Source organism: Cyprinus carpio, chromosome B14, assembly GCF_018340385.1.
Source record: "Cyprinus carpio isolate SPL01 chromosome B14, ASM1834038v1, whole genome shotgun sequence".
NCBI classification, from domain to species: domain Eukaryota; kingdom Metazoa; phylum Chordata; class Actinopteri; order Cypriniformes; family Cyprinidae; genus Cyprinus; species Cyprinus carpio.
The window spans coordinates 5,290,855-5,305,329 of NC_056610.1; the positions used below are offsets into that span (position 1 = coordinate 5,290,855).

The 14,475-nt window shown below is 38.9% G+C and overlaps 1 protein-coding gene across 2 annotated transcripts in view; it reads right to left on the reverse strand.

Moving 5' to 3' along the window:
* The window catches only part of LOC109050556 (THO complex subunit 2-like), a 71,235-nt gene that overhangs the window by 4,437 nt on the left and 52,323 nt on the right, over positions 1-14,475 (reverse strand). Inside the window, exons 28-33 of one of the 2 annotated variants that reach the window (XM_042737826.1) lie at positions 13,432-13,616; positions 10,325-10,512; positions 8,431-8,533; positions 6,407-6,768; positions 4,558-4,616; positions 3,283-3,318 (exon numbers count right to left, since the gene is read on the reverse strand). In XM_042737826.1, coding sequence (XP_042593760.1) covers positions 3,283-3,318; positions 4,558-4,616; positions 6,407-6,768; positions 8,431-8,533; positions 10,325-10,512; positions 13,432-13,616 — 933 coding nt within the window. Of the gene's footprint in view, positions 1-3,282; positions 3,319-4,557; positions 4,620-6,406; positions 6,769-8,430; positions 8,534-10,324; positions 10,513-13,431; positions 13,617-14,475 lie in introns of both variants that reach the window. The other variant, XM_042737825.1, reaches the window with a different exon arrangement.

A 14,475-nucleotide genomic window follows, 5' to 3' on the forward strand; every position in this document is an offset into this window, starting at 1 on the left:
ACTATCAAAATAATCTTTACTTGTAGGCTTACATAGCATTGTGTGCCAAGCCCAAAAATGCTTCATGGGATAAGACAATCTTAAACGTAAACCAGACTGTTGTTCGGTGACAGCAGCAACAAGATCTTAAAAAACAAAAACAAAAACCTGCCTGTCAAAAAGAATGTATGTGCAAATTAATGAAGATGTATTTTCAGGTGGAACCAGGTATATACAGTCTAATTTTATCTTAGATGCATGGGACACAGTAAATGAACAGCCCACATCATGTTCAGCACTGAGCAACTCATGCTCACAAAAGAGGTTCATTTAAAAAAATAAAAATAAAAATAGCACTGCAGCAAATTGTTAAAGCTGTTTGATCATTAGCTACATATTCATGTTCCAGCTGGAACTGACACATACAGAATAAAGTAACTTAAAGTCAATAAAAAAAAAGTACTGTATATGAAGTGTCAATATGTGCATAAAAGCCACATTATAAAACAGATATATATATAAGGAGCACAAGAATAAATATGATTCTTGTTTGGTGTATAACAGAAGAATGGCATGTGGTTGGTGTTGTTTGGAAAGCTGCCATTTCAGACTCTCCTACTGATCCAAATATGCTCTGCTGATAAATGAGGGGGAGATCCAACAGAGCAAGAGATACTGGGGAAAAAAATGAGAAGAATCTGGAGCAGTCAACGCTTGTTCTTCAAATGACCTGAGCATTCACTTCAAGTCTGCTCAGCTGTTCTCCTCCAGTTCACTGAAGCCTCTAAGCCTCCTTCAACGATTGAGTAGTGATTCTTCAGATCTTACGGATTCAGTCTGATTTGTGAATAAATTGGTTTTGTGAACCAGATAATAAAAGTACTTTATTTTCAATTTCTGAGAGATTACTTGACTTGAAACTTCCAGCAGCATTTATGCCATCTGTATTTGGTTCTGTTATTAATTATTTGTTCCATTCCTTTTTTCCTTCTTTACTGAATTGACTGATTACAATTATTGTAATTACTGACCAAGTCTTATGTTTAAAAGCCAAAACTGGTTTGAATACTTGTAAAATCCCACTGGTATTGCTATTGACTATAGGTTCTGGTGCCAATCCTACATGTTCCTGATATGTTGAAGACACTTGCTTTCACAACCTCATAAAGCACCTGGTACATCAGGGAATCAGGCATGTATTTCAACAACAAACTCAGTTTGAGTGAGCAGAATCAATCTCGCCCAACAACAGAATCAAAACTGACAGCTGAATTACAAGAACGCAACACAGCTGACACGATATCCTACACTCCAGCAAGACCAGCCCTGCTGGTTCAAGAAAAACTGATGCTAAACGCATCTATGAGGCCTCTGGATGATCCTGCAGTTAATGTGAGGGAATACTCTGACAGCAGACCTTCAGAGAGAGACGGAGAGTAGAAAATAACAGGCTGCTCAAAATTCAGCTGTATTGCTTTTTCAGGTGGCGCCATCAGCATATTTTCAAACATCCTTCAGTGACCAAACTGCAAAAACACTTATCTCCCGCCGGCTGACAGGAGCTGTTCAAAAGAGACCGGAGTGGCAGAATAGAGGACCAGAGTCCAATCAGACAGCGAGGACTGAGAGAGGAGCCCAGGAGAGCGGAGCCACGGGGAGAATGGAGGATATTGTTGGAATGAAATTACATTAGCAGAATATAAAATGTCCTGGCAGAGGAGGAGAGGGACGCCTGTTTCAGGGATATTCTGCCATCTTTTGAAGGGAAAGGGGACTTTTTAAAGACTCCACACCTGGAATGTTGCGCAAAATGTGCTTTAATCTACAGATGCATTCATGACATACAGCGTGAAGAAAGTTTCTGCAGCGAGGCGAGATAAATATTGGGAGTATCTCAAAGGCTAGTGAGCTGCCTACCCACACAGCATTTCTGGGCATGCGTCTGAAGGAATGCTGCCTACATAGACAGTATTCTTGGGCATCACAGGCGGGTTTGGAACGCCCAAGCGATCGCTGCCTACCTAGATGGCTTTTCTGCGATCACTTGGAATGTAAGAAAGTATACTGCCTACTAAGAAAACAACTTGGCGAATCAGTTTTATTTTCCCCCCAATTATATTTGATTTTTTCCCTAATTATGAGTTCTCTAATAATGGTTCAGTTACAGTTCTAATCATCACAAATACCGACTAATCAACTGGATTAATAAAACTATTTGATTTATGAAAATATTAACAATACGAGTGCACTATGAATTTATTGATTTTCTTTCTTTTTTTTTTTTTTTGTAAATTGTGTTTACATTTTTCTGGATTCTGTTTTAATACAAAACAAATCATCAAAAAAAAAAATGTGGTAATCAAATGAATAAAAAAGTGGTAATCGAATGAATGCATTAAACTTTTAATCAAAATAAATACATACTTTTTTTCTTTTTTTTAAACAGCTTAATCTTTTACAAATGTAATTAAATTTGACCAATTTCTTTCATTTTTGGCAAACAGAGCTCCACAATAGGTGTTCACAGCTTAAACTCAAACCTGAATGAAAAATTTGTGATATTACTGAACACAAATTATCAAAACATGTTATTGTCAATACTTTAAAAAGTACATTCTACTGTACAATGGCAATATACTTCTGTTATAATTACAGTTAAACCAAACTTTTATTCTGGCGGGTTGCAGTGAAGACTTTTTCCTTTCTGTTTATATCTGATGACTGTTTCATCAAATGAGAACTGACTCTCAGAGAAGCTCGAGAGATGAAGTTTATATCCTCATATAGTGATGACACCACGAGTTTCATGTGTGCTTGAGTTTGTAGTAGACAAAACTGTGCCACTCAATCACACAGAGAACAAGCAGACTTCTTATTTCAATAGCAGTATTTTTGTGCTTTAACATTCACAGACACTAGTCCATATCACAATCTGATTAACAAATTTCAAAATTTGGCCAAATTCCGATAATTACACAGTAAAATCCATTTTAGGGCCCTATTAATCCACCACAAGGGTTTTTGGAGACTTCAAACAAATGCAGCCTATTGTGGCCCTCATATTACGGTTTAAAACGTTCAAACTTGAGATGTCCAACTATACTGCATTTTTGGCCATCATAGATACATTTTGGACAAACACTGCCTACATGGACATTTTTAGGCATTGGCTGGAAGTTTCGAACCAATTCTGCTTACCTAGAGGCCAACAGGGCATTTGTAATGATTGTTTGAATGGTCTAGGTAGGCAGTTCACTAGGTTTGGAGACACCATCAGAGTTAAGGATTGAAAAAGGTCCAAACCTTTGAAGCGGAGTCCTTGAAGTCGTTGAGATTGTCCTGTAGGAATGAATGGAGATGACAGATGAGCTGGAGAGGATGGCACACAGCAGGAGAAAGGCTGGGGGAGGCTGGCCGTCAATCAACACATCCCCATAAAGACCTTCAAAGACTAGAACTTTCACATGGTTAGAGACGAAGAGACCGTTCTATCGGAGCCTAACATTAGTCTGCACTGGACTCTCTCAACCTACATGTGCCTGGAGAACGTCACTGCACTGAGCATCACAGAAAAACGTCTTAACTCGTATCTTTGGTCTAAGATAAAGCAAACATTCTGTAAATGAACTATGGCAGTTCATGAAGATGATAAACAAGCTAAACTCATCTAGGATTTATTAATGAAGAGGTCATGTACACTTTGGCATGATGTCTCGCTCATAGACAATTGCAACAGGATTCCTGGTCACGGACAGACAGATCCCTCTGGGAAGGCCATGCCCACACGTTTTCCCTGGTTGCCTTTCTCTTTATGCAGTAGTTGCTGGTGTTTCTCTGGATGCTGATGGAGCCGTCTGCTGGTCGCACGGATTTCTGGGAAACTCTCCCTTCCACGGCGGAAAAAACGGGTGCGGAAAAAAAACAGGATGGATGAAAAAAAGCAAGCAGCGGCGGTGAAGACGAGCATATTCTTGTCTGGAGTCCCCGATCGGTGATGCAGGAAAACAAGCAAAACATTCCAGCTCCTCCAGGAGTCACAGATCTGACTTCATCAGGATTTCTTCCAGCAGAAACATTCTCGTCTCGATGTTTAGTTTAAAAAACAAAAACGCATTTACTTCTTACTTTTTGCTTTTTCAGCAAGTAATGTGTTATGATTCAAAAAAGGGCAGGGGGATTTACAAAAATAAGTATCTAGATTTATAATCTTACAAAAAGTACGGTATACGAAAAGGAACAAAACTTGTGAGGCACTTGGGTAGATTCTCTTAGCGTCTAAAAGTGAGCAAAAACAAAGCATGTGCTAGAATTGAAGGCCATTTTTGGCAAGTCCTTGGAAATATATCTTAAAAATCTGACATCTATTGAAAAATATTTCTCCCAAAAAGAAAAAAAAAAAATAGTCCATTAGATGCCAAATTCCCCCCACTGCTCTCCTACAACAGCTGGGCTCCAGAGGCCTCCTCTCAAACTCCAATGGGTGATGCAGAGGGACGAGGAAGGTTTGGAAAACACGTGATCTCCGACAGGTGGGGACAAGAGGAAAGAAGTGCACAGCTCTCCTCAGGCCATACTAACCTTAACTGCAGAGGAGTGAGACGGTGACGAGTGTGTGTCAAGCTTTCGTCTTTTTTGCTCTGCTGAGAGAAGAAATATGAGGATTAGCTTCAAGAAATGCTTTTGATATTGTGTTTTGCAGCAAATATAGTGAGTAACTTTAATTTGGGGGTGAACTAAATTCAAAAACTTTTCATTGAAAAACACGTCTAGTGGATTCTATGCGCTGAACTTTCCTTTTAGCATTAAAACATTATTTTATGTACTGTTCTTAAAGTCCAAACAAAGTCAAAGAAGTGCAGTGAAGCATATACAGGTGCTGGTCATATAATTAGAATATCATCAAAAAGTTGATTTCACTAATTCCATTCAAAAAGTGAAACTTGTATATTATATTCATTCATTACACACAGACTGATATATTTCAAATGTTTATTTATTTTAATTTTGATGATTATAACTGACAACTTAGGAAAATCCCAAATTCAGTATCTCAGATAATTAGAATATAAATTAAGACCAATACTAAGAAATGATTTTTAGAAATCTTGGCCAACTAAAAAGTATAAAAATGAAAAGCATGAGCATGTACAGCACTCAATACTTAGTTGGGGCTCCTTTTGTCTGAATTACTGCAGCAATGCGGCATGTCATATAGTCTAAAAGTCTGTGGCACTGCTCCGGTGTTATGAGAGCCCAGGTTGCTCTGATAGTGACCTTCAGCTCTTCTGCATTCTTGGGTCTGGCATATCACATCTTCCTCTTCACAATACTCCATAGATTTTCTATGGGGTTAAGGTCAGGCGAGTTTGCTGGCCAATTAAGAACAGGGATACCATGGTCCTTAAAACCAGGTACTGATAGCTTTGGCACTGTGTGCAGGTGCCAAGTCCTGTTGGAAAATGAAATCTGCATCTCCATAAAGTTGGTCAGCAGCAGGAAGCATGAAGTGCTCTAAAACTTCCCAAACCATCACTGACTGCGGAGACTTTACACTGAACCTCAAGCAACGTGGATTGTGTGCCTCTCCTCTCTTCTTCCAGACTCTAGGACCCTGATTTCCAAAGTAAATGCAAAATTTATTTTCATCAGAGAACATAACTTTGGACCACTCAGCAGCAGTCCAGTCCTTTTTGAAGCGAGACGCTTCTGACGCTGTCTGTAGTTCAAGAGTGGCTTGACACAAGGAATACAACAGCTGAAACCCATGTCTTGCATACATCTTTGTGTAGTGGTTCTTGAAGCACTTACTCCAGCTGCAGTCCACTCTTTGTGAATCTCCTCCACATTTTTGAATGGGTTTTGCTTCACAATCCTCTACAGGGTGCGGTTATCCCTATTGCTTGTACACTTTTTTTCTATCAAATATTTTCCTTCCCTTCACCTCTCTATTAATGTGCTTGGACACAGAGCTCTGAGAACAGCCAGCCTCTTTTGCAATGACCTTTTGTGTCTTTCCCTCCTTGTGCAAGGTGTCAATGGTCGTCTTTTGCACAACTGTCAAGTCAGCAGTCTTCCCCGTGATTGTGTAGCCTACAGAACTAGACTGAGAGACCATTTAAAGGCTTTGCAGGTGTTTTGAGTTAATTAGCTGATTAGAGTGTGGCACCAGGTGTCTTCAATATTGAACCTTTCCACAATATTCAAATTTTCTGAGATACTGAATTTGGGATTTTCCTTAGTTGTCATTTATAATCATCAAAATTAAAAGAAATAAACATTTGAAATATATCAGTCTGTGTGTAATGAATGAATATAATATACAAGTTTCACTTTTTGAATGGAATTAGTGAAATAAATCAACTTTTTGATGATATTCTAATTATATGACCAGCACCTGTATAAACGAACAGCGCCAGGGCCGTCTTACCCCGTTCAGACTCGACTCCTTCGGATCTGGGCACGAGGGACTTCATGCTTCCGGCCCCAGCACTCTTCTCCACTTTGCTGCCTTCCTTAGTCTTGCTGTCGTTGGACACGTCGCGTTCCTTGGACCACTCTTTTTCAGCAGATTTCCCATCGATCTTGCTCTTCTCTTCCTTCTTGTCATCCTTCCTCTTGTCCTTGTCGGCCTTGGGCGTCTTCTCCTTGCTGTCAGTGGGCTTCTCCTCCTTCTGTTTGTCCTTCCCTCCTGCCTTGGCCTCTGGAGTGCTTCCTGGGTTCTTGTCTTTCTTCTCCTTTTTCTCCTTTGTGGTCTTCTCTTTATCTTCCTTCTCTTTGCTCCCTTTAGTGCTGTGGAGAGATCAGGGATCAACTGAAGTCTGCTGAAATGTGATTTTTGCTATTATATTTTTGGCTTTCATTCAGAGATACAGAATAACTTTGATAAATTGGAGATGTTCTGGATTGACACCACTGATAAAATCTATCATAACACCATTTCAGATCTTATAAAACATCATGAACAGTACAGATTGGTCTCTGAAGATTTTTTTTAAAGCAACAAACACTATGGGGAGAGAGTTGTGTTAGATATCTCTTATCTAATGTAAAATTAATGGAGTGAAATGTATCTAGTAGCTTTAGGACAGAAAAATATCTGCATACAACCCTTCCCAAAATGATTTTGGCCCATTTCACCTTAGTCTTATATGCATTAAAAACACAATATGATAAGTTTAATTTAAATATTTCTCTGTTTTCAGTCTATTAAAATACTGATGTAAAGAAAGAGCTTATTTTATTCATTTATTTTTTGGGTCATGCTTGCTGTGTTTCAGGAAAGTGGAGTGACTGTATATTTTGAAATTCATAAAGTTAATAATTCATATATTTCTTTAAATTCGTATCAGGAAGACAATTTTTACACAACCTACAACCCAAATTATTTTGTGAAACAAGTACTTTTTTTTAATTTCATTTTAAGGGAAAAAAGTTTGCGTCAATAAATACAAACCAACATCTGCCCTCAAATTAGTTATTTATTTGAATATATCTGTTGTTAACCTTTCCTAGAAGAAAATCACACAAATTGTATGATTTATATTCAAATTTTGGTATAACGGCTGCAAAAACTGAACATCTACAGTTAAGATAATATAAAGAATTAAAAATCAAGAGCTAATGACATATTTGACCTCCAGAGCTGGACTAGTCGCATTTTCTTAAGACTAATCCCCTCCTTTCACAGATCTTTTACTAAAAAGAAGAAATCATTTTGATGCCGTACAGCTCGCTCAAACCAATATCACCAAGTCAAAATTAAACTAGTCTACAGCACACATGCAAAAATGAGGTGAAAGGATAGAGTGTAAACTTCTGAAAGCTACAGTAATATGATCTTTTGAAGAAAAAAAGTGCTGATATTCGGCTCGGTTTTCTCAGGTTGAATTCTCCTGACTGTGTCATTCATTATTAAAACAGAGCACATCGTGACCCCTCTGTCCTCTCATCTCAGGTGAATTACATATTCCTGACTACGCCACTTTCCCTGACCCCACCAAACCACGTTAAAACCCTCAGAAATCCATTACAATCTCATTCCATTCACACAATTCCTGAATGGAAATTAATGGGGACCTTTCTTCGCCGGTCTCCCATTGAAGGATTTCTTTCCAAATTATGTTTTACACAGCCAATTTGATGGGCCATCGTGCAATTGTGTGTTGTAACAGCCATGCCTTTCAGAGATGGTTCCTTTCAAGACATTTCTCTCCGCAATTGCTCAGTTTAATAGAATTGTAAGAGGATTCTTGCCTGTAACGCTGTTCAATTTGATTACACAGTTCATAAGGAAGGTAGACTTTGATAAAGGATTGATTTATTTGGTGAGTAGTTTGAAATAATAAGCCCCTGCTAAACTTTCTCACCCCAGGGCTTCAACTTTTAATGAGATTATATAAGAGATGAGAGCAGTACATCATTCTGAGCGTGCGCGGGTCTGGGGTGCAGTACCTGTTTGGCGTGCTGCTTCCGTTGCTGTTGTTCACTTTATTGGCTGCGGTGCTGTTTTTGCTGGCAGTTTTCTGAACCGCCTGAGATTTGTCCTTGGATTTATCTGCAAATAGACCAAGCCGACATGGACGTCACACAATTATTGTGTCCATGCCTATCAAACGAGACAAACTATGGCATGACAGAACGTCCTGATAAAGCGGAATAATGCCAAAGCTCCTCTGTTTGGTGCCACAGTGAAGGAGTTATGGCATTTGCTCTTGATTTAAATATATACAGCTATTAAGCATGCTGGGAATTTGCAAGCATCCTTCATGTGCCATTGAAAGCTCATTAAAAGTGAATGAAACACAGATTGTGCTTCACAGAAAGTGAATTATTTAAAATACACCCGAAAATGTCCTTTGAGATTTAAAGGGAGGAAAAAACAGCAAAAAAAAAAAAAGAGGTGGCACAATAGTCGTATCAAAAGTGTCATGCTAACATATTTGCTCATTCAATTGGAAAATGTTTCACTTCAAAAGACAAGACTTTTGTATTTTTAAACAGCACTTTGTTAGTACTTTAGTAAATTCTGCTCAGAGCAATTAATGTCACAGTCACTAATAGGAGGCAGAACTGAACTGATGAAGGGGGATTTGACCTCTTCACAGTATCTTGCAGCGAGCAGCTGCTGAAATGCAACAAGAACTCTTAGCAACACCATGTTTTACAATCGACGTGCTGTCACTTGGGGATTGAGCTGTATGTGGATTCCCATTTTAGTGCCAAACACAGTGGTCTGCCTTCTAAAAGGTTGTTACACTGCTTCCAACAAATCCAGGCGTGCCTTTCCTCCAAGTGGATATACACTACTGTTCAAACGTTTGAGCCAGTATGCTTTCTCTTTTAACTGATCAAAAATGGCAGTAAAGACATTAACAGTGTTACAAGGTTTCTATATAAATACTGTTCTTTTGAATTTTTAATTCAAAAGCTCCAGAAAAATAACATGTCTCCGTTCCAAAAATACGAAGCAGCACAACTGTTTTCAACATTAATAATTAGAAATGTTTCTTGAGCAGCAAATCAGCATATTAAACTGACTTTTGAAGGATCATGTGACACTGAAGACTAATGATGCTGAAAATTCAGCTTCGATCACAGAAATCAATGACATTTGAACATATATTCATACAGAAAACATGGTCACACTTTAAGGTCCAATTCTCGCCATTAACAAACCATTAACTACAACTTTTGCCTTAAACTCCTACTGCTTATTAATAGTTGTTAAGCTAAGGTGTTGGCTAGGAATGTAGAATATGTGCTTTATAAATGCCAATAAATGGCTAATATTTTTCATTTTTTTCCCTTTAACCTTTTCTATCTAAACAACTTAATCTCCAAGTTCTGCATACGCTTGGTCACGAGGACACTCGTCTCCGAGCTCCTGTTGTATTTGTGACACCTCATTCCGGAAGTGATATTCATGATGCAATCAAGTCATTGAAAATCAGTAGACTCAAAATGAACATGTTCAGTGCAGTCCCACAAGGTAAGTGAAGACCTCATTGCAGTAGCTGCCAGAGGCGTGGAGTGGAGCGAGTCCATCCCGAGGAGCCTGGAGTCATATGTCCTGCATTGCTGTTCTGATCAATCCTGCTGGTGTTCTTGCTTCTGTGTTAATAGGTCTGTGCAAGCCTTTTTCGTTCTAATGTCCTCCGCAGTTTTATCCCAATTCACACAGTAATTGCAATCACCTCCCTCAGGGTGTTTTACGCCATGGCAACGTGTTTCATTTTAAATGATTGTCAAGACGCTCTCAATAAATGGACAAACAAGTCCAGATGCTACCAAATCAATTCCTGAAGCTTCGCAGAGGAAAACAGGACAATTAATTAAATAGAGTCACCTGAGTCCTCGACGGCGCCCTCCTCGGCTTTGCCAGTGCTGGCAGCGGCAGTGACCGCAGGCTTGCCCGTGTTGCCCGGTCCGTTCTGCAGAGTGCCAGGCGTGGCGCTGCGCACTGGCTGCTCCTTATGGTGGAACTCATTTTCTGGCACCATGTGCACTTTCCTGCCTTTCAATTGGCCAGAGTAGCTGCAAGTCACACACACGGTTAAAATCACGGCAGATGGTAATACGAAGAGCAATGCTTAAAATCACTCAGAAAAGGATGGATTCAAAAAGAAATCCTCGAGAGGGGTTGTGTTCGCCGAGGCCACAATATTAACGTAACTAGATGCTTTTGAGAGGCTGAACACAAGGTCTGACTTCTCTCTCTCATTTCTTGTTGATTCCATGAGTCTACAGAGAAACACAAAGAACAGGGCCCACGTCTGCCCAATAAGTGGAGGTGTGCTGAGAAATCCCACTGGTGGCACGAACGCAACAATTACACGTCAACAGTTATTACCAATTCTGCGACGAAGACACGCCAATTTAGAAAGAAATCAGTTCCTCATTATGATTGGACATCTAATCAATTTACAAGCCCATGGCATGCATATTTTCTCTAAACCACTTGAGCTGCTCGAACTAAACAACATTATTTTGATCTAAAATATGTTCTGCTCAAAAGTTTGGGGTCAGTAAGTTTTTTTTTTTTTAAGCTTTTGAAAAGTCTTGCTCACCAAGGCTGTATTTATTTGACTAAAAATACAGTAAACTAGTACTGAGGATTATTATTATTATTATTATTTTACAATTATAAATAACTTTTCTATTTAAATACATTTAACGATGCAATTTATTCCAGTGATCAAATCTAAATTTTCAGCATCATTACTCCAGTCTTCACCGTCACATGATCAAGAAACATTCCTGATTATTATCAATGTTAAAGCAGCTGTCATGTCTAATATTTTTTGTGGAATAAGTGGTATTTTTTCTGAATTCTTCTGGACTTGATTCGTTGACTTGATTGCAAAGATACTATTTAAACTGAACTGAGCTGTATGATGACATCACTGAATTCAATGATGAACTGCCTTTTGTTTCCTATTGTCATTTTGCATTATTGACACACTATTTAATGTTGTTCAGTTGCTTTGACATGATCTGTATTGTTAAAAGCGCTATATAAATCAAGGTGACTTGACTGGAGAACAGCAATTTTTTTGTAACAACGTAAAAATATTCACTGTAACACTTGATCAACGTAATGTGTCTTTACTAAAAGTATTAATAAAATAATAAAAATCTTATTGACCAAAAATATGACCAATATTATATCTCAATGTGATGTCTAGTCCAAAAGGTAAGCAGTAAGCTTCTAACAAGCTCATTTAAAGATACAGAAAGGAAAAGTGGATTACAAAAGGTTAATAAAATAAATCTTTAAATGTTTCATGCCAAAAAACTTTCTGCAAACTCTACTAGAAGTTGACTGTCGCGTGTGTTTCATATGAGAATAAGAATGCGTGTTCTGCTGAATTTGCAATCAGTCACTTCTATTTTAGGATACGTAGCTGCCTATGTCAAGACATCTTCACTAGGTTTTGTCACAGATCTGTGTCATTCAGGAGAGCAGCGGCTGCCCTTGGGAATCAGCGGGGCATGATCAAGTCCTCCTCACTAATTCTAGCTCCAGTGAAGCAAAACAGTCCATTACAGCTGATAACTGATAAGATCACCTTATCATGACACAACAAAAGCCTTCCGGCCGGCAAAGACCAGTAGCTGAATGGACTGTGTTCATTAAGCAGCAATGAAGAGGCTCTTTAAGAGGCCAAACCTTCTCTTGCGATTATGAAAGGAATGACTGCACTGAATTATGTCTTCGAGTTTCCTCCTCAAACAACCTCAACAACAAACTCTCACAACCCTTCACATGCGCCTGAGATGACCAGCCACTGCTGACCGTCTTCAACAGCAGCAGTCCGACACATTCAATCGACCCCACTGCGGAGCACATGTGAAAAACAGCGGAAAAGAGCAACAAATTAATCTGCCTTAATGTGGCTAACCTCTGCCAACTGATAGTGAAGAAACAGCTGATGGTTAGCAGAGGGGGACTTCCCTCATTAATGATTTATTTCTGCAATTATCCATTAATGTTTAAGCCTACTTGCACATGCACATTGTAAGGCAGAGTGGATTTATTTGGTCACAGCACCCCTAGTGGTACATTCAGGAAAAGCACTTTAAGGCTGAGTAAATATATAGAGACAGTGACCAGATTTCTGCAGCAAATGCTCTGCATACATGTATGACACAGGGCTGCATGACAATGGTTAGACTGTTAATATTCACAATTATTCTCTTTTTATTTTTTTTACATTTCACGAGATTTACTGCACTTTCACAGAAGCACAAATCAAGAGAACGTCAACTTGCATGATTTAATTGCAGATTTAGTCGGCGCAAACAGTGTAAACAACCTTGTGAAAGAATTACACTTTCATTTGAGCAGAATATCCCAATAGAAATCGCTAAACTCCGGGTGTTTCAGCTCAGAAGTGCTTTTTCTGTTGTGTAAGAGAGGAATGGGAAGATTAAGTGAAGCACTCGGTAGAAACTGTATCGATTTAAGAGAAAAGCTCTGATTGGGGGATTTAAACCCTTGACATCTGGCAACCACACACATAAAAGATAGCGGAGGCTTAAATTAAAATGTTTCCAGGATAAATATCCACCGGACAAATATAGCAGACAATTAATAAATTCATAGAAGCAGAAATCGTGATTCTTCATGCAGCCCACGTGCCAAAAATGTGTGTAAAGTGATATATTTTCTGTTTTGGGCCAAGATTCAAGAATTCACCTGCAACTTCCTCATGGTTTTGCTTGAAAACAGAGTTAAACAAATGACTGGACTGAAGGTGACCAAAATCCCTACGAGTAGTGGGGTTGCAAGAAATAATTAAAAAAAAAAAAACTAAAAAAGCTTATTGTCCTACATCTGAAAAGAAAGCAAGCACTACACTACCACCCGCTAGACTCCTGGAAGTGACCCTCTAAACCAGTGTGGTGAAAGCACTTGAAATGCTGAGGCCAGCCGGCTCTCGGCTCAGTTACCCCATGGCTAACGCATAGAGATCGGGCCTCTTCTCTTTCTCCTCCTGGCAGATCTTGTGAACGCGGCACTCCAGAGCCTGGCCCAGGTTCAGCACCTTGGGGTACCAGGGTAGGATCTTGGTGAGCACGATCAGGATGTTGCGGATGTGGGTGTACTCGCCCGTCTCCAGACAGTGAACCGACGCCTGAGGGAAGAAGAGGAGACTTTTCTGTGCGTGATTATACAAAACACAAAGCCTTACATAAGTAAACAAAAATCCCAGGAATATTGAAAGAAATCACATTAAATGAGGCTCACAGATGCACATGTATTTCAAATATGACTCTAAATATCAAGGCACAATACAAACCGCTAGGCCATGGCTACAACACTTAAACATTATCATTTGAAAAATAATGTACAAATAAATCAACTGGTCAATAACATGCCTTAACATTTAGAATTTAGATTTAGTTCTGATTTGCGCAACAGCTGAGAAGTTGCATTTAACAACTTTGCTTGTTTAGCAACATTGGCTGCTTAGTTACTCTGATTTGGAGGAAGTGCTGTCAATTTAACAGACCCCGCTGTAAGCAGATGAACATGATGCAGGACAACGACTGACTGTGTGATGTAGCCTATTAGAATATCTGCACGATCGCAAATGTGATCTTGTTAATTGAACAATTGTAAAAAAGCATTAAGATAATATCGTACTGAATTTTAGACACAATAATTGTCAATATTTGCTCATTTTCGCATAAGAAAACAGTTTGTCTGTAATGCGTCTGCAAGCAACACAGCAGTGTTTCATTCCTGAACGAATCCTCGGTTAGCCAATGATTCAGTGACCCATTCAAAGAACTGCAGGCAAATCTACAGCTTTTTGCTTGAATGAAGCAGCCATTTGAATGAATTGGTTGAATAACTGACTCAATGCCTCAATCATTAAGACAGTGACTTGCCACCTATTCACAGATGTTAACAGTATATTTAATTTTTTCTTAATCATCTCATTTTTTTCATATTTGTTTATTTTTAAACACATTAATATACATATATTA